This window comes from Cibotium barometz, chromosome 27 (genome assembly GCF_041138505.1).
Source record: "Cibotium barometz isolate CiBa-2024 chromosome 27, ASM4113850v1, whole genome shotgun sequence".
NCBI classification, from domain to species: Eukaryota; Viridiplantae; Streptophyta; class Polypodiopsida; order Cyatheales; family Cibotiaceae; genus Cibotium; species Cibotium barometz.
Genome location: NC_141072.1, coordinates 5,553,529 through 5,574,455, shown reverse-complemented (window position 1 = coordinate 5,574,455; position 20,927 = coordinate 5,553,529). Strand labels below are relative to the sequence as shown.

Below are 20,927 nucleotides of genomic sequence, written 5' to 3'. Positions count from 1 at the left end.
CTCTGCCGTCGTCAGATACATGCTCATAGCCTCAGCAAAGAATAGAAAAAGAAACGGGGCGAGAGGACACCCCTGACGGACTGATCTAGTCAACTCAAAACTCGGCCCCCGTCCTCCTGCCATCAGCACCTGGCTACGAGCTGTGGAACATAGAGCCGCCACTCCTCGAATCCAAACTGGCTCAAAGCCCAGGCGAAGCATAGTGCTCTCTAAGAAACCCCAATCGACTCTATCGTATGCCTTCTCAAAATCGAGAAGCATCACGACCAGGTCCTCACCGAGAAATCTAGCTCGGTCCATCGCCTCCCAGAAGGTGAAAATGTTGTCAAGGATACTGCGCTCCTTGACGAATCCTGTCTGGGTAGCATGAATCAACTCCCCCAGGAAGGGTTGGATCCTCAAACTCAAGGCCTTTGCTAAGACCTTGTAGACAGTATTGAGGATCGTAATAGGTCTCCAATGCCGAATATCATCTGATACTCCCTCCCCCTTGGGGATAAGAAAGATCAAGCCCTTTGAAAAGCTGTGTGGCATCACCCTAGTGTCCAAAACATACTGAAAGCCCTTGCGAAGGCCTGGCCCCAAAAGGTCCCAATAGCGCATAAAAAAGGCAGGTGTCAATCCGTCCTCCCCAGGGCAACTATGGCGCGGAAGGACCCTCAAGGCCTCAGCAAGCTCAACCTCTGAAAGAGGCTCACCCAGAACTGTGCGCATACGATCAGTGACCCTCCTCTGCACATGGGCCCACACAGTCTGTCTGCAAGCATCCCGAGCCTCAGTGGCTGGCTCCGCTGAAAGCAGGTCTCTATAGAACTCAGTGGCTATGGCTGTGATCTCCCCGGGCTCAGTGGCTACCGATCCGTCCTGCCTCCTGAGCTGGCGGACTCCTGCCCGAGCATGGCGGGGTCCAGTAATCTCAAAAAACTCCCCAATCACTCTATCACCCAGCTGCGTCCACTGGGAGGCCTGGCGACGATAGTAGAACTCATGTCTCTGCTCCTCTGCCTCTCTGACCTCCTGGCGTGCCTGGCTCAGCTGGGACGCCACTCACTCACATGTAGGCTGCTGCTCCTGAAGGCGCCACAGCGAAGCAAGGCTATGTCTCAACCGACGCTCCCGCTCGCGAGTCTCTCCCAGCCGTGTCAAGGCTGCAGCGTGCAAAAAAGAGCTAAGCTCGATGAGTCCTTGGGCACACTGGCCTGCTGCATCCTGGTCGGAGCTCTGGCTGTCATGCCAAATCCTCTCAATGTCCTCAGCGAGACTAGGATCTGTAAGTACCCTCTCTGGGATCCTCAACTGCAAGCTGGTCTCCCGTGTCCTCTCCTCAAGTGTCAAAATAACTGGCGCATGGTCTGAAAAAGAGGTGCCAGCGAGAATGCCGATGGAGCCCCCTCGCTCCCCTAACCTGTCGCCCACATAGAAGCGGTCAATCCGTGATAGATTAGTCCCTCCCTGCCGGCGATCCGACCGAGAGAAACTAAGACTGTCCTGAGAGCGGGAGAAAGCCTCATGCTGCCATGCATCAATGATCCTCAATGTCATGCAAAATCGCTCCCACGCTGCAAGCTCCGTGCCGTGCACTGTAACATGACTGCCTCCCACCCTATCGGCCGGGTCCTCAAGCATGTTGAAGTCTCCCCCGACACACCAATGTGCGGCCTCTGGCAATGCATCCGTAACCTGGGTCCAGAACTCTGCTCTGGCACTAGCATGGTTGGGCGCATAGACATTGAGCACGCCAAAGAGCTCATCATGCATCCTCCGAATGACATACTGTGCTCTACCAGGCACAATGATCCCGCGATCCACAATGGCTTGCCGCCATACATCCGCAATGACCATACATACTCCTCCCTGCCCACCCAAGGGGCCAAACCCTGCAGACCAAAAGGTGTCCCATCTACCAGGCATCACCGAACCGTATCTCCGGATCCTGCTCTCACCCAAATGGTGCTCCTGCATCATCATAATATCAATACTGCCCCCAACCAGGCATCTCTGAAGCTCCTGCCTCAAGCAACCACGATAACGTATATAGTGTGCGCTGCCAAGGCCCTGTACATTCCATGAGATGATCCTCATGGATGACGTGCTGAGGTGGAGGCTGTCTCAGCCGTACGGCGGGCCTTCGCAAGCGGCTTGGATGGAGAATAGTCCCCATCCGAGCGGCTACGAATCTGCCCACCCGGTGTGCTGCAAGAATCTCGGATCAGGCGCCAGTGGTTGTGTCCCATGGCGACTGCCTCCCGCTCAGACAGAGCAACCTCGTGTATGCATACATATCTAGGGTCGTGTGCTAAGTCTGCCACTATGCGAACCACCAAATGTCGAATCCCGGAGGCATCCACACTCCCGGTATCAAAGAAAAAATGAGCCAACTCCCATAGTCGGCCTATCACGTCTGTCACCTCCAGATCGCTCACATGATGAGAAAACTCAACTGCCTGAGTCTTCAAAATGCTAAGAGTGAGATCCAGAGTCCACTCCCGATCGCTAGGGCCACAGAGAGGGAATGAGAAGGCCACCGCTGAATCAAGTGCCTCCTCCCCTTGGGCCGGAGGTATCACTACATGAACTCTGATGGGTGCTGGCTCATGGGGGCCCTCCGCTCCAAAAAGCCATGTGAAGGAGTAATCAAAAGCCTGCGAGCGTTGTCTAGTGTCGAGACGACTCAGCCGACTGCGGATAGAGGATATCCGTGAAGCCCGAATTGGCATGGTAGGTCTCCTCTGCGGTGCTTGAGCAAGGTCGGTGCTCAGTGTCCGCCGGACTGCAGGTGAGCGCTAGGGAACTGCCCGGGCCTCCCGGGGAGATGAGGCGAGCGGGGGGGGAGGAGGGGGGGAGAAGGGGGTGGAGAAGGAGCCGCTGCCAAAACCGGAGCGGGAACGGGAGGAGGCGAAGGTGGAAGCGAGGCGGGAGGGGGGAAGGGGGAGGGGGGGAAGGGGGCGAAGGAGGGGGTGCTGGCATCTCCTGGTCCTCAGTCGGCCCTAGGGTCTCCTCCTGGAGGGGAGCAAAGCTGTTCCTTACGGGAACCCAGTGATGCTGAGACTGTGGCTGCTGCTGCATCGGTCTCTGGGCGTGCTGCTGTGGCTGTCTCCCTCGACGGGGCCCCTATCCAGGCTGCCACTCCGAGGTCTCTGTGGGCTGAGCAGGTGTCCCGGAGGCTGCCAGCCGAGCCGCATCTGTGGGCGGGCCATCGGGAACCTGCCTGCTGCGGTGAAGGTCAGGGTCTCCTGCGAGGGCAGGCCTTGGCCATGTGGCTGACCTACCTGCAGATAAAGCACTCGTTCGGGAGCCCCGAAAACTCCACTCTCTGATCAATCCATCCCCCCCCCCTATCCTAGGTAGCTGGTAACATGGAAAAGGCACTCTCCCTGCTCGGCCATCCCTGCTCAGCCGCTGTTGGGTCAAAGCCATGCTACCAAGGTCTGAAGAATGCCCGAGCTCCCCTGATGTCAAGGGGACTCATGGCTAGGACCTGGGCCACACTCTGGGCTGTCTCGAACTCAATCTGGTAGTGTCCATGGCCCAGTAGCTGAACGTCCAGGATCTTGCCCACATCTGCAAGAAGGCGGGCCTGGAGAAGATCCCGGATCTCCCCTCTGCTGGGGCGAGTGCCGACTATACGACAGATGGTGGAATGTGCCTGGAGGCGTTCCACCTTTGCGGCGAGGCTGGTATCCTTGGGGGCGGGCGAGGGGGCTGCGGAAGAGTCCCTCTGAGGTGGGGCGGGAGGAGCCTCCATCAGAGTCTGAAGCTATGTCGAAGGCGGAGAGTCCTGCAAGAGCCGAGCTGCACACAAATGGCGGAGGGGGAAGGCGGAAGGCAAAAAAAACCCCAGGGGACAGAAAAAACAGAAAGAAGGGGAGGGGGGGTAAGGCGGCGGCGAAGAAAAAAACCCGGGGGGGGGGGGGGGGGGGGAGGGGGGGGGGGGGCGGAAGCAACGCGAAAGGGTGAGAGGGCGGAGACTGGCGGAGGGGGGCGGGGCGCTGAAGACGGGAGGGGGGCGCGATGGAGAGGAGCAGGGGGCGGGCGCTACAGTGCTGGGGCGGGGGGCGCAAGAGAACCAGGCGGGGGGGGGGGGGGGGGGGAGCAAGCACGAGGGCGGCAGAAACAAAGGGCAGGTGTGGGGGGGGGGACAGACGCGTTGGCGGGAAGGGGGGAGGGCGTGCAGGCAGCAGCGCGAGCAGGGGGGAGCGGGAGCTTCAGCGAGCAAGTGATTGTCCTCCCAGGATGAGAAGTATTGAAAGCAGTGTGTATCGGAATTGTGGAGTTGTCGCCAATGAAAATGCGACCTGACTGCTGTTTTAGATCCAAAAAGAAGTCACGGGAAGAGTCATGTGCCTGGAAGCACCACTGTCAAGAATCCACTCCCGAGTATCCTTTGTCACTGGTAATCAAAGAAGAGTAGAAAGCTGAGTATTGAGAAGGCAAATGCGACAGCAATGTCATGGCCATATCCTCTGATGATATCTCCTTCCCAGCCTGAAGAACTTCCTGCTGAAGAGCCTCTAGCTTGTTAATGTGCTCCCGCATCGCCGATGACTCTGCAAGATTCATAACCCGCATCTGTACTTCCAAGGAAATCCTCTTCATGGGGGCGAGACCCTGTTATAGAGAGAAGCCAAATGCTGCCATATACCTCTGGCTAGCGTTATATGCTTGATATGATTGATTACCTGCGGTGTGCAGTTGAGGAAGATGAAAGAACGGACCCTGGCATTGACACGATCCCACAACTGTGCCTGTGCCTCGCAGTCCTTCCGAATTGAGGGTAACTCCCCTTCCTCTACCTCCGGCCGTGGAACCCCAACAACAATGAAATCAGCAAGGTCATAAGACTCCAGAACAGATTCCATCATTACCTTACAGATGCCGTAGTTATTCCCGTCCAACTGACGATCCATTGGAAACGTGGGGAGTGTCGGTATCTTCACATGCTTCTCAGCCATCTCAAGTAAATCTGCCATTGCGGGGATGTAATTGAAAAGGGTGGGTGGGTGGGAAAAAAGAACTTCGTAAACCTGCAAGTGGCTGTCCAGCAAATCAGCACCACCTTCCTCTTGCTTCTCTTCTTCCCGAACAGTCCAAAAAGTCCACCAATCAGCAACAAAACAGCCCCCCTATTGCTCACACAATTCCCAAGATCTATCAATAGCCTAGAGCTCTGATACCATGTCAGAATATGCAGCGGAGATGATGACAAAATCTGAGAACACAAGAGCAAGTGCACTGCAGAAAAATACAGCAATGGAGGAGAGAGAGAGGCGTGTAACTCTGCTATGTATACACAAGAAAATCCCGAATACCGAATACAATGAGTGGGGGGCAATGGGGCCATTTTATATGGCCCCACATGAGCAGTCGGCCAGCAGTAGTACAGCCGACAGCATGCTGATGGCCCACGACCTGTACCAGTTTCAGTCGGCCAGCCCCAGAGAGTCAGCCCTCACACGTGTGGAGTCGGGCAGCATCTGGACCAAGTCGGCCAGCTATAGAAGACTACCTGGGGACAACAGACTTAGTCGGCCACCATCTGGATCAGCCAGGAGCCAAAGAACAGCCTCCCACACTTGGTAAAAATAGTGAAAAAATAGGGAAAAATATGGAGAGTGGGGAAAAATGAGAAAACACCTAATCCGGGCGGGCACACCCACAACAGAGGCCCTGGTATAAATATACAGACAGGAGATGACTTCTAACAAGGACCTGGCCGACAGCAGTTGGGTAGATGTAGGGGTAGTTTCATGAGCCTATAAATAGCAAGGGTCAGTTCAGTCATTAGTCATCTGATCCCTCATAGGTGGGACATGTCATAGGCATAGATGTTACCTTTTGGAGACCATGATTGACTAGGATCTATGTACATCTTGATACATATACATAGAAAACATTGTTTCAGCAACATGTCTCTCTCTCCTCTCTGGTCATCTTTGCATTTTTGCATAGTTCTTAAGACATGTAGTTCTTCTGCATGTTCTAGTTCATCCACATCATCATATACTTGTTTTTCCCTCTTGCCCTTCTTTGTATCCCTGGATATAGGCACATGCTCCTGCACTTTCCCTTTACCATTGTCCATGAATCCAACAAGCTCCTTGCCTTTACCCTCCATATGCATCTCTTTATCCAATAGTGGCATCAAGCTGTTTCTATGCAAGTGTGGGGAAGACATATCATGCATCTCTTCATCATGCAATAAGGCATCGAAGAGGCAAGTTCTGGGTAGAGGTAGTTGTGGAGAGGGTGAATGCACAGATGCCACCATTTGGTCTTTTCTCCCGAACGGTGCCCAGTGAGACTGGATGTCCAAATGCAAGTATTGAGAATGCGAGATTTCCAAAGTATATGTGCATTTGCATCATGCATGGTTACATGTGAATCTAGATGAGTTGCTAGATGTATGTTATGTTTTCCTGTGTTGCTGTGGGTGAGTCATGTAGCGCTGGGGACACCCAGAACTATGCGCTACAAGACCGTGTGTGTGTCTTTTCTTGTTGACAAGCGGTTGTCATTTTCATATACCTTTTCCACGTCCAAAGCTGAAGCAACCAGCTCTTGGAAAGTGCTATTGGGTAGAGTTCCATGCCATGTTGAAGGATCAGTTGAAGCCCTCTCTTGCTTTTTTTGTCCCAACACTTCTCACTCCTTAAGGATGTTGTTCTCGAAGTGTGGAGGTAAGAAATGCTTATGAAAGCTGGTTTTGAACCCCTCCCATGTCTTGGGAGCTTGTCCAATTAACTTCTCAGACAACCACCATGTGCTGGCCGTACGTTAGTATGACGACCCACTTGCCGCAGCTTTGACTTTTGTGTGTAGTCGTCTTCAAGGAATGCCAGCGCAAATTGAGAGATAAAAGCAAGTGCCCTATCCACATTAAACTCCCCATGGACGTTATTAGACCGCGCTTGTTGTCGCCTGTTTTAAATTTCATGAGCTTCTTATGTTCATGATGAGACTCATAGGGATGATTCTCTTCCTCTTGTTTTTGCTCAACACATTCACATGCATTTGCTTTTGTGGCCTCCCAACCACCTCTTGGATAAGACGTTTTCTATGCTTGTCTTGCCCTTCCTTATGAGATACATCATTATGAATGTGGGCTACAAGTAGGGGTTTTGTGGTAGAGGTCGACGAGGTGAAGGAGAGTGAACCGACACCACGAGGGCCTCGGCTCTTGTATTAGCCTTGGCTGTCTGGGCAGCAATCCCTTCAGAGGTTTAAACATGGAGATTTCATAAGAGTAAGGTCCCCACAATGCCCCCTCTTTATGAGGTAGGCCAATGTGAGTTCACAGGCCTTTGCATTCAAATCCCTAGTCAAATCTCAAAATGTATTGAAACCTTGGTCAACAAGGCTTTGGATGCAACTTGGCTACCTTTAGTGCTGCATATTGAACATCCGGGTTATCCTTGAGTTGTTTATTGATGGCTTCTTGCTCCTTAAGTTGTCTGGGCTCTCTGAGATCTTTACACGGGCGCTATCGTCCCGATGTGGCATGCATGGTTAGAATGGGAGAGCCTCTCTAACTCTTGGTCTTTGGCCTTCGTTGCTTGGTGATGCTCCTACAGCAATGTTGGCTTCTTGTGTGCCTTCCACTTGTAAGGTTTAATGGATGGCCATCTTTACTTAACCCCACTAATACTCACTTAGTCTGAGAGAAGGTCTTCCACCACCATGGGAAGGAAACCTGTGCTCTAATGCCAATGTAATGCGGCGGAATAGAGTGCTAATCTCGAAAGTAAGCAAATATTAATGAGAACAATGCTGGATGAGCTCTTAGCCGGTTCAATAACACAAGTGAAAAGAGGACATGCACACTAGGGCCAAGGCAGGCCGACCCCTCCTAAAGATTTTATGTTATCCAATAGACTATGGATGCTACAAGCTTGAGGGTACCTTGCAATAGATTTCCAAGTACGATATGAAGCAAGGGGCATAATAACCACTACCCAAGCCACTCAGCAGCAGGGGCCACCACCCAAGTCACTAAACAAGGGGAGTCTTTAAAAGCCTCAAACCTAGCCTTGTGTGGATCTCTCAAGCCAAGCCCAGTCTCACACAAGGTGAAGGATGTCTTCAAGCTGCTTTATATTCTTCACACTTGAGAAAGAAATACACCTTCCATGGAGTCTCGCAGCAGAAAGGGACTCTCTGCACTGGTCGTACAGCTTCAGCAGCTGTCTCAGGCTTCAGCGCCCCCCCCCCCCCCCCCCCCAAAAAAAAAAAAACAAACCCTCCCCCCAAAAAAACAGCAGATGATGACACCTCGGATCGTACGGCAGCAGGTACAACAGTTGGGGCAGCAGGTTCAAACAACCGATAGGTCACTGGTAACACATACATCAGCAGCAGCACTACAGTCCATACAGTGCTGACGTGGCGGATCGGTACAATGGGTATTTTTGTGGTCATAGAACAGATGAAAATCTGGTTGCTCAGCTTAGTGAAGGGTGTTGGAGAAGGCGCCTAGGTGAGAAAGTCATTGGAGAGGGTGGTAGGTGAGGTGGGTCACGGGTGGCCCATGCAATGTAGGGTGGCCAAGTGTCAGGCCAGCCATCATAGTAGCCCAGTCTTGCTATGGGCACCCCAAACCAGACCAATAGAGGGTGCTTAACCAAAACATGAGGAGTGGGTGCCCATTTGCCATAGGGACCGGTGCCCACATTAAAGGTGTTCGCACACATTAATAAGTGTGTGTGGACACATTAATGATAAAACTTGTCTAAAGGAACTTTGGACATGATTTATGGCGCAAAATGCCAACCACTTGTCAACATATAGGATTACTTACAAAGTTACATGGTCCTGCAGGCAGTAGTTTTGGGTGTCCTTGGCTTTGCAGTTCTGAGTCCTTACGCACGGCAGCACAGACAACACATGAAAACGAATCATTAAGTCAAGCATATACAAATGCTGGATGCATGGAAATCTCCCATTCTCTTAGCTTGTAAAATGTCCATCTGGACGTCCAGTCTCACTGGGCACCGTCTGGATGTCAAAGTAGTGACACTTTCACTTTATAAAAACACTACCTGACCTGTGAAAAGGGGTAAGATACATGCAGTGCACAGTGGGTGAGGGTGATCTTTAAGTATGTTCCTGTATGCTTAGATGCAAGAGATATTTTGTTAGAATCCTGCTTTACCTTTTCTTTGAAACCTCTATTGGTTGCAATCTTTATTCTTGTTTGAATGCAAATGCTTCATGTATGTATGTATGTATAATTTATTTGGATTTTGCGTCTGTGATTTAGGATCGTGCAACATATCATGTTCATCTAGGTGCCTCATCTTTTTGAAACTCTTGTTGCATGTGAGCAGGATTGCTCTATGGATGGTAGGTTCATTGTAACGGCAGATCGTGATTTCAAGATCCGCGTAAGAATACTAAAGGCTTGTTTATAGTGATACTAGGAGTTGCTTTGCTACAAAGGAAGTTACAGGCAGAAGTTCTTGTACTTTCAACCATTCTCAATATTCTGTTTTGCAGGTTAGTGTCTTCCCCAAAAACCCCTTACAGGGGGCACATGAGATTGAAGGCTTCTGCTTAGGGCACACAAGGTATGCTTGAAGCAATTTTTATGTTGCATTTTCTAAGATTGGAGGATAAGACATGGTGTCCACTTAAAAGGACGAGTATAGGTTTGCATGTCCATGTGCAACTTGTGGCCAGATGTGGACCTCTTAACTGATGGCAGTGCTATCCAATGCATGGTTTATATCTTCCCTTAAGGTCTCATTTTGCTTCTCAAAGTCTTGCAATTCAGCCTGCATTGTGGGCAATGTTGTTTTCTTTGCTGTTAGGGCCTCTTAGAGTTTCCTCAAATTTTCTGCCAATGAAGGAAGCAAAGACCCAACACACCAAAAAGTGTTACAAAAGTTCATGTATAAACTGAAGATTATAAACATGAAAAAAAAAGTGCCAAAATAAATGGGCCCTGTATGTATAATATGGCGTTTGTGAGATGAGAGTCTCACTGGAACAAATCAGTGTCATCCTCCTCTACTATAGTAAACATGGAGGAGGCAATGTCCACACCCTGGGCCAGTGCCTCTCATTGTTGCTAGAGTACGTTTCTGATCTGGAGTTGGTGGGAGGAGGTCCCAGATTTTGGGAGAACGAACAAGGCTAAAGAATTTGTTAGGTCTGCTAAAATAGCTTCTTACTTATTTCTCTCTGAATTGAGCAAAAAACCCTTTCCGCAATATGTTGAATTGGAAGCCTCGAATTAACTTGTGTTAATTGCTGTTGTTTGGGCTGAATCTGCCACTCTCTTTGACTCGATCTTCTCTCTTTTGGCAGCTATCAAAAGGCTTGTAGAAGACCTGTAGAATGGGGAGAGGGCTTCTATTTATAGAAAAGTAGGCCAACCCTTGTCAGCATATTTTGGCTTGTGCGTCACATTTGTGAGTGCCACATGGACATAAATCTCAGCTTCAGCCACCTCTTAGGCAAGATGAGAGCAGAATATGGTCAGATTTGGGCAGTTTTGACAGCCCAGTTGGTGCCCAAGACATGACCCAATGTTTGGGACACAAGTTGAGCGAAAATGAATGGCCGACTTGAAAACAACTTGCTATCAGATTACTAAATAAAGGAGGCAAAAGGTTTTCGTAGGGCATCTCTCATAGGCATGCAACATTGATTCAGAGGCATCTTCTTGAGGCGCCTCTTTTAGGCAGTAACTCGTAATCTTGATCCGTGCAAATAGTGGTTTTCATATGCGGTTTCACATGGAGAGGAGCCAGTGACCATTTGCATATGCATCAGTAGTCATGCATGATTATGCAAGAGCAAATCTTGAGATGCATCATTGTATATATTCATTCATTGTGTGATGCAGTAGTTTAGTTCTATGGTTCTACTTTGTGTTTGCCGTCTTGATTATCGTTAATCATATTTTACTTAGCATTAATCACCATTTAAGTCTTCTACTATTAGCACGTGGTCAGTCATTAGAAAGAGTTTGTGCATGTTGAACTAGGGTTTGCAAGCCAAAATTAGGGTTTCTATGTGTTGCATCAATTCAGTCCTTACATCAGTGTTTCCTGCCTTGTTCCAGCTTGCTTAGTAAATTAGGGTTTCAATCCGTTTTTGCATGTAGCATAGGTTGTCTGTAGTCTAAGACATTCAAAAGTTAGGGTTTCAATCCGTTTTTGCATGTAGCATAGGTTGCCTGTAGTCTAAGACATTCAAAAGTTTCAGCCTAGATCAAGCCTAGGTAGAAAGAATCTTCTTCAGCATACTTTGGATCACAATAGTAACTGGAGAGCATTGATGCTTGGAAAGAGAGGTAGGTCAATTCTTTCTAATAAGACTATCTGCACTTAGAACTACATCTTCAAGTTCTTAGTCTCAAGGGAAACTTGGGTAGACATCCATACCAAACAAAACCTGTGTAGTATTATCATAGGGAAATCTTGACCAATCAAATGATCTCTTGGTGTTGAACATGTTCAATGTTCCACTAGAACTAATTTGTTCTCTCCGCTACTTGACAGACTAAGAACAATTATCGTGAGTAGGAACCTATGTCGGTCAGTCTTTGATTCCATCAAGTATCGAGAAACTTCAAGTCCCAACTCAGCCTACTGAGTCAAGGTAATCAAGATGCAAGCGAAATCTGCTAGCATCAACACTCTATTGGAACCAAGTTGATCTAGAATAACCCCATCAGTCAATACCCTACTACACAACCTTGGATAACATCCATAATAAAAACTAATAATCACCTCATAGACGTGGCCCATAAACCATATATCTGCCACATCAAAGGTGTGGCTAATGAATTGGACATCTACCATATTAGAGGCTAGTGCACTCACCCCATGAACTAGATATCTAGCAATCTTGAGTTCTAGATAACTATCACATTAGAAGCTAAAACATTTTCCTTGACGGAACCGTGTAAACTCGCACATATGATATGTCCATAGTTGCCAGGCATTTCATGAAACGTTTTTCAAAAACGTTTCTTTCAAATCCCAGACGTTTCAAAAATGTTTCATACAAAAATAGGGTTACAGGTCCCAAAATTTATTTATAAGTTTATAATATGTAAAAAATATGTTGTCTTACCTGCAAACAATATTAAACATGCATCATTTACACATTAAAACATGTAAAGCATCATTTACACATTAAAACATGTTTACAAGTTAAAAAAAAAGAATCTGGGTAAAATTACGCTTAAATTGTACAGTTCCTAGGTGGACACAAACGCGTTTCATTCGTGTGAAATGTTTATGAAACGTTTTGTTTCATTTAAACTGAATGAAATGCATTTCATTGCAACTATGGATATGTCCTAGCGTATAGTTACATAAAAATGCGTTTCGTCCTCTCGAAACGGCGTGAAATGTTTGTGGCACGAAACGTTGGGAAACAAAAAGAAACCTCTCCATTGAAACGACGTTTCACCCAAAGTCAAGTGAGGTCAAAAAAACGGGCTCAAGGTTTTTTTTTATTTGCACTTGAATGATGAATCTAGGCTCTTTGATTTCATGTTTTTAATAATGTCTTGAATTAAATTTTAGCTTAAGAAAGTTTTTTGAGTTGTGTTGAATTTGATACCTTGAACTTTAAAAATTTATCTTCATCTTTTTGTTGGCTATGTTATAAATTTGGTACGTGTATATAAGAAGTGTCATTTCAAAACCTTTGCGTTTCGTCCAAAAACTAAAGAAATGAAACGAAACGAAATCTTTGCAATGAAGAAACCATTGAAACGGCGTTGCACCCAAATGTCAAGTAAGGTCAAAAAACAGGCACAAGATTTTTTTATTTTTTATTTTTTGCACTTGAATGATGAATCTAGGCTCTTTGAATTCATGTTTTTAATAATGGCTCGAATTAAATTCTAGCTTAAGAAAGTTTTTTTGAGTCTCTCTCTTATGTTAAATTTGATATCTTGAAACAAATTTTACTAAAAAAATGTATCTTCATCTTTCTGTTGGCTATGTTATAGATTTGGTACGTGTATATAAGAAGTGTCATTTTGAAACCTTTGCGTTTCGTCCAAAAATCGAAGAAATGAAACGAAACCTTCGCAAGACAAAAAGGACGAACCATTTCATGTTACTATGGACGGGATCCATGGGCCATGATTATGGACCACTTTTGTGCACATAGACATAATATGGGCTTAGCTCATAGCCTTGGGCATGGACACTTTTGAAAATAAGCGCAAAAAGGCAAGGAAGTATATGAGACAATGGACAAGAGCCTAATCATAATTGACACATTTTGATAATACATGTTCTTCTTGTCAAGAGCAAGCTTTTATGGGAACCTTGCCCATGTGAAACTCCATGTAAACGAGTTCATTCATTCTCTCTCCCTCTTAGTGTGGTATCAGAGCTCGTCTCATTTTTCCTAATTTTTGAAATTTCTATAATTTTCGTGGCATTAGCATGGCTTTCTTAAGCTTCTTTGGGCATTTTTTGTGCAAGATCTAACCCCTCAAAGACAAGGCGACCATGAGATGTTACATACCTAGTGCTAATCCTCAAGATTAGTGGCCTAATCCGATAAGGTTAGGGAAGCCCTGGGATTAGGAGAAAGCAAGCTAATACGGGTGGCTAAGGTTATTATTATTAAATCCATGTGTATTGGCTATTTATAACAAGATGATTATTTATAGCAGTAGTGGACACTATATAAGTGAAACATGGATTATTATTGTCATAATCTCACTATCGGACTTCGGCCAGGTCTCTGGCCATGCATGTGGTAGAGCATAGATCGGCATGCAGAGGGCCTCTATGGGGTAGACTAGCATGGATTTGTGGAAGCTAGACCTTGGCCCCTAGCTCAGGGGCGGTTTGAAGCATAGAACCTAAGGCTGGAAGGTTAACTAGCCGGGGGTTTGTACAAATCACCTGTGTTTCAGGTTTAGGAGATCCGTGGGATTGTAATATTTGGTATTAGAGCAACCTAAGAATTGATAACATAGCCAACAAAAAGATGAAGATGCATTTTTCAAGTAAAATCTATTTCAAGATATCAACTTAAACATAAAAGAGGCTCAAAACACTTTCATAAGCTAAAATTTAATTTAAGCCATTATTAGAAACATGAAATCAAAGAGCCTAGATTCATCATTCAAGTAAGAGTCAAGACAAAAAGTGCGTCTACGATGTTAAATTACATGATAATCTCAAAGTTCGTTGACTAAAATCTTAATGTCAACAGACAAATACAAAAACCCAAGATCTCAAAATGAGTAGCTGCTAGCTGACAGGTGCTAGCATCATGCATGGAAAATAAAAAATCCTAAACCACTATCTGCGTCTAAATCACTGTCATGGGAGGAGTACCCTATCTTCCCCACCCTTGCTACCATCTCCTCTAAAGAATCACTAGTATGACCACCACTCCGACAAGAGTCCATTGATAGCTTATAACATTTTGATGTCTATATTCAAGAAAGGAATTAGTATCTCATCCCTTCTCAACCAAATCTTGCCAAGAAGGTACTAGTATCTTCTCTTATCATGACCAAACATGATGTAATTTAACTACAATCCACATCAATTTAGTGAACCATTTTTAAAGAGCTTGTAGGTTATCGAAAAGGGGTGACTTCCCATCCACCGTTGGATTTCAATTTAGCATATCGACTGTTAGATTTCACACTCTATGTTAGAAGAAAGATGGGTGGGGTTGAGTGTATAAAGCTCTTAGTCCTTGCCAACTTTTTTTCGTCCAATCTTGTGATTAGGTTTGGAGGTGTTGATAAATCATGAGAAGCAAGAAATGTTAGTTATAACCTCTATGCAGACGTCCATTATTTACGGGAATATTTTATTTTTGGATGCGCCTTATATTTATATCATCTTCCAGGATTAATGTGTTTATTCAGTTGTGTGTGTTGATATGATATAGTCGAGATTAATGTGTTTAATCGGCATTGTGCACTGGCTAATAGTATTTTGATTGTAAACGATGATTGGGTGGCAAATTATTTGTTAATCGTGGGTGGAATATTTGTTGGATCACAATGAGATATTTTGAAAGATGTAGGAATGCCTACTATGGTTATATATTTTGGCATTAATATTTGCTAAGGCTTCAAACCTTTGTATATACCAATTGGTATTTATATTTTTGGTGAGACCAAGACTTGATAATTGTAGCTTGCTATATTTTTCACAAGCTCACTACCATAGTCACGAGAGAGAGAGAGAGAGAGAGAGAGAGAGAGAGAGAGAGAGAGAAGAAGACTTAATTGTGATAATGAGATTGTATATCCTTTTCATATTTCATAAGTCGCTTATATATATGAGCTCTCTTTTTACAATGGCCGACCGTCCATTTAACAATTAGGGATCCAAAATTAGTTCTCTAGCTCTATGTACACCTAGGCTTATTGCTTATGGCCGGTGTTACACATATCGTAAGCTCGGTCATCCCATATATCTTTTACATAGAGCGCTTAGCACAGTTTTACATAAAAATGAATCACATGAAGCGTCACCACGCAAGAGTCTCCATAGCCTAGCCACGGTCATGGCCACTTCATTGTATGTATGTGTGGAGAGGAAGTGCCATCCCTTGCAATCAAGGGTGCATCATCTGCTGCAATCAAGGATACACTAGTGGATACTCGTGCAACTGTCTTTGATTGTGCGCGAGTGACGCATCGAAAGTGTCCCTCGTCCTTCTGAATAAAATCATAGGCTATGTCCTCATCCGTATGCCTTTGGATAAATGATATGTCAATGTGCTTCTCTCGCTCAAGACCAAGCTCCAGCTTCGTAAGAACTTCAAAATCAATTTTCTTTACCTTCCACTGTAACATATCTCCTCCATCAACACGGGCATTGGTGTCCGAGCCTTTAAGTCGCTCCAAGAGATGAAGGTTGGCATTTACCTACACCAACCTATCAAGTTGAGATGTGCTCAACCTGTAACAAGTTGAAAACATTAGCTAGTTGATCTGGTATAATCATATAACGAATCACATGTGAAGTCCAAAATTGTAATTAAATTTTCTTTTCTTTTCTTGGTATGTATATTGACACATATACTCTATATGCGCTCAGCTGCTTCACTAGTACACTCTTAAGAGAGAATTCAAAGAGCCAATATATGCAAAGTGGAAGTGAGATGTTCATTTATTTCTCACCACGATACAACGAATCTCCAGTGCTCCGATCTCATGGCGACATCTCGCATGAACTGATCTCAATCATAGACTCCTCTTCAATCCTACAAGATGGCATCGCTAGTTAGTTATAACTTATTGCAAGAATGTGACATGCTTACTTTGCTTCTCTCTCTCTCTCTCTCTCTCTCTTTCTCTCAAGATTCTATTCACATAGGATGTCCAACCACTCACAAGAATGCGGTTGGGCCAATGGTATTGATCCCTGTATAATGTAAGAAACCATGTGGATTGGTTTATGAAATCAATTTCATCTCTCGGTTCAAATCCGGCATAGATCATCCACCTTGCAATTCTAGCCCAATATGGATTCTATCTATTTGAAATGTGAATAAGATGTGATAATGCGGCATGCCACTTGTTGTAAGAAGTAATACTAATAGTTAAAAATACTACATGAGTCTCATATGAAAGGCATCTACAATTGATCATACTTTCCTTGAGCCTATGCATGTAGTGGTAGAGCAAGCTCATTGTATTTCCTTCATGGTCAAACAATCTTAAAATGAAGTACAGTGGTGCAATGGCTATCTTTATAGACGCCACTTCCTTCCAAGAATTACTATGCAAGATATAAGTAGTAATAGTGCGGACCTCCACTTTGTGACTTCCTCTCCAAGCCTCCCACTCTTCACTACAAAGAAGTCGCCTAAGTGTATTCTTTGTTTGCGTCATCCTAATTATATAATCAAGAAATCAAATCTCAAGTAAATATTAAGATTGCAAAATAAGAATTGAAATAGGGAATGAACTCTCCAAAAAAGTTAGCCACTTGTAGCTTACCTTTGCAGAACGAGAAAAAGATAGCCAAATCTCATCTTTGAAGACTTCACGAGATCGTACTTGCATATAGCTCTAAAGAGAGCTAGTGCTTGAGTTTTCCTTGTAATGAATCTAATGATTTGTGTGGTGCTTCGACTTAGCTAGCATCGAGCGTTATTTGGCGTCTTGGAGGCTCTCTTCTTCTTTTCCTTGTGCGTGCCCTAGAGTGCACTTGGGAGGGCATTGACATCTGTTCATACCCACAAGCACTACTAACAAAGCCCGATGAACTTGGAGAAGGCATGGCAATGGGTGGCACATCACTTGTGTTGCATTAGGCAACGACTCACCAATGTTAGATGAATCGGGAGTGACGCGAACATGCATAATTGGGATGAAGTGGTTCTTGTTGAGAGCTTTGTGTTGATGCTGATGCTTCCATACTCGGTCTTCTTGATGTCTCCTTTTGCTAGGCTTCCTCCACCTTTGCATTGATTGGCCTCCGGAGGCAAAGGCAAATGAAGAAGTGCTTGTATTTCTGCAAAATTTGATGGTGAACCGCGGTAGGCAAGAAAGACACCTTCTGGAACATGAGTGCACCCATGTGTTGCTTGTGACTTTTCCCATGTGTAGTGTGCCTTCACATGGGTTGCGGCTCCTCATTGAACTTCTCCACAAAACGTGCAAACCACACATTTTGTGCAGGATGTCCAATACTTGTGAATGAGCACCGAATCTCCCCAAATGTCACGCATATTAGGGGATTTGCAAGGAGCCGCGGTGGAAAAGGGTTGGGACTTGCAATTGAAGGCTAAAAAATTGAGGGGAAATCTGAAATTTCTGAAAATTTCAGAACTTGAGCATGAAAATGCCCAAATTTATGAGAGATTGGGGGAGATAACGTGATTAGAGACTAGTGGGTATGAAATGCATGATTTTGGGAGGGGTTTCACTCTAGGTTTTTTGGTATTTTCAAAATTTGAGCAAGAAAAGGAGAGAAGGCCACAAACTGTAAAAAAAAGGAGAGATGCCGAAGGGAGACTACATTGGACCAGAATGGGCTGAACCCTCTCCCCCCCTCTGCTCCCCGTCTTTTCCCCTTTTTTTTCCCTAAGGAGTATTTCATATGTACAAGACTAAGGGCCTCCTCTTCTCCTTGACTGGAAAAAGGCCAGATTGTAACATGGTTTCCATGAGGCATACTTCATGTATATGTGTGGACAGGATCATAGTTACATATAAATGTGTTTCGCCCTCTCGAAATGGCGCGAAACGTTGTGAAGCAAAACGAAACCTCTCCATTGAAATGGCATCTCACCCAAATGTTAAGGTAAAAAAATGGGCGCAAGGTTTTTCTTTGTGCAAAATCGATTTCTAGCCGTGTGTGCACGTTTGCGCGCCTGTTTGCTGCCGTTGCCACTTCGCGCATCTCACCCTTGCAACTCCCTACTGCAGCTCTCTGCTTCGTTGCCTTCCCTCTTCCTCTTCTCCTCTTCCACTCCTCTTCTTCTCCTCCCTCATCCTCTTTCTCTCTTCTCCTCCAGTGTGCACCCCTCCTCTTCCCTCCTCCTCTTTCCCTCCACTCCTCTTCCTCTCCTTCTAAGTTTTGACCTCCTTCCCTCCTCTTCCCGTCCAACTTATTTCTTTCCTCCTGGCATTCTCCATTCATGTGAGATTGTACATGCATACCTAAGGTTTTGAGGATGAAACCTCTTAGGTGGAGATGGTTTGTAACAAAGTTAAAAGGGACTTACGTCAATTCAGTTTATTGTGAATGTGGCTGTATCCATAAGTGTTTTATTTGCACTAATAGTCAAGTGTATAAGCCCCTGCTCAAGTTACAGGCACTTTTCCAATGACCTGCTAGTGGCCCATATCACTAGCTCTTTCACCTCTAGCTGCATCTGTGGAAAGAAAGAAAGAATGTTCTATTAACGTCTACAAAAGACCAAAGGGTCTATGAGACCAAAAGTGTTACTATGTGTCCATGAAGTGACAAAATCATGGGAAAAAAACATGATAAAAAACAAAACCCAACTAGAGCTGAGATAAGAAACAACAGCTCTGTAAGTTCCAACTGGTACAATGCTACAATAATATAATGTGTGTGTGTGTGTGAGAGAGAGAGAGAGAGGGAGAGAGTGTCTGAAGCTTTTCTGCAGTTTTGTGTCTTGCATTGCTTTTGTAGCTGATGTAGCAACACAACTTTTGGTATCAGGAGGCGGTGATGGCACGGTAAATTATTTTTATCCAATAGGGGGAGAGGACAAAAATGTAACATTTTAAGCTTCCTAACTGACTTGATTTGCTGTGATAGGTGCGATTGTGGGAAATAGAGACAGCAAGTCTTTTGGACACATTCCATGCATCTCCAGAGGTCAGGTAGTTTTCCTTTGTCTTTCTTCTTTCATTTGATGAATCATGATGCTTATGCTTGAAAGAATCATTGTTCCTTTAGGCAGGTCTCATTGATGACAAGGATAGTGGAGAAGCAGAGAAATCATTCGTGATCACTTGCATCTCAGTTTCAAATGATGGTTCACTCATCGCAGTTGGGATTGAGAGGTGATGCATGGTTGTGCCTGGATATGGTTGATCTTTTGCTTCCACTTTGATGTTGTAGAGGCTATTCCGGTCAAAGTATGGTCAAACATGTCTGTGTCCAGGCCCTCTAACTTTTCCATCTCAATGTTGCATTCCTGTCGCTGATGATTTACTCTTGACATTGCAGTCTACATGGGGTTCTTTTCCTACGATGTGACCTCAAGTTGAAGAAGCTGTCTTTCTTGCAGGTCCACATAATTCAATACTTTTTTCTTTCTTCCGCAAACATAAATAATGGGTGTCCTTTCACTTCAGCGTTGTGGTCCTGAAGGTGCTACTTGCTGTGCAGAAGCTTGCGCTTGCAGAGCATTTCTGCCCTACAAGCATTCAATTTGATAGAACTGGATGGGTTTGGATGGTGGCTGGAGCGGCACAGAAGATAGAAGCTTGTGGGCAAAAAGCCATCACCTGGGTGAAAGTACTCTCCAGCTCATCAGAGGATAAAATTGAGTTTGAACCTGTCGAAGCTGAGTGCCTTCCAGGTGGTGCTCTGCTTTTGGAAACAGTTGATGGGGTTGAGTCAGACCTAGACAAGGCAGTTGCTTTGGCTGATGCTGCTAATGCTGTTGTGAAGAACCAGCTTTCAAAACGGCAGTACACACATGAGCATAGAGAATTCCGAAAGCGAATGCGGAATGATAGGAAGTTACAGAGTGAGGCTTAACATTTTTTCATAGGTTTGTGATGGCTTTCTCCTGATATTTTCTCCGTTTTGCATGATATTTATCTCTTTCCAGGTAAATTCATTTTCTCATAACAGGAGAAGAGAAGCCACAAACAAAGAGTGGGGTTGCAATAAGAAAATCCTTTTTTTTGTGTGCTTTTAAATTGATTGAAACGTGTGATCTCATGCAGCCACCCTCATGTAACCAGAATTAAGTACCAAGTTCTAGGTAATCAGTCTTATGGAACTATTGCATAACTTTGTAACCAGTCTTGTGTGTAAGTCTCAAGGAACTATTGAATAGCTCCAGTCTTGTGTAACAGTCGCCAGGCTGATGTAACTGCTCCATGCAGCCAGAACTAAGTAGCAACTCCTAGGTAATTAGTCTCATGGCTTGCTTACTCCATGTAGCCATTGTGCATTCGTCATGTAGGTTGATCTTGAGAATCCATTACTGTTGGTGGTTGAGGTTGATCGATGTGAATCTTGCTCATCCGAATTCTGTGGCCTTTCCATTCTCATTCTCTCAGAGATCCTTGCCCCCAACACTACTCTCAGCTTAACCATCACCAAGTTTTTCCAGTCTAGAGGGGTGGATAGGGAGGCCTATACCACAGTGCCCCCTCGCAGCAGGCCCATGGGAGTCACATCAGATCGGGCACGCACACTCCAAAGAGCTATATGCCCTCGTCCCGTCGGACCCTTGCGCTACCCCCAGCTCATCAG

At 45.4% G+C, this 20,927-nt stretch overlaps 1 protein-coding gene across 2 annotated transcripts in view; it reads left to right on the top strand.

Annotated features, from left to right (window-relative positions):
* The window catches only part of TRM82 (Transducin/WD40 repeat-like superfamily protein), a 58,029-nt gene extending 37,438 nt beyond the window's left edge, over positions 1-20,591 (top strand). For both annotated transcript variants that reach the window (XM_086821040.1, XM_086821039.1), the window contains 7 exons: positions 9,324-9,380; positions 9,493-9,563; positions 19,096-19,168; positions 19,251-19,310; positions 19,392-19,498; positions 19,665-19,725; positions 19,827-20,591. In XM_086821040.1, the coding sequence (XP_086677166.1) occupies positions 9,324-9,380; positions 9,493-9,563; positions 19,096-19,168; positions 19,251-19,310; positions 19,392-19,498; positions 19,665-19,725; positions 19,827-20,201 (804 nt within the window). In that variant the 3' untranslated portion in view covers positions 20,202-20,591. The remainder of the gene's footprint in view (positions 1-9,323; positions 9,381-9,492; positions 9,564-19,095; positions 19,169-19,250; positions 19,311-19,391; positions 19,499-19,664; positions 19,726-19,826) is intronic.
* Positions 20,592-20,927: the final 336 nt, after the last annotated feature.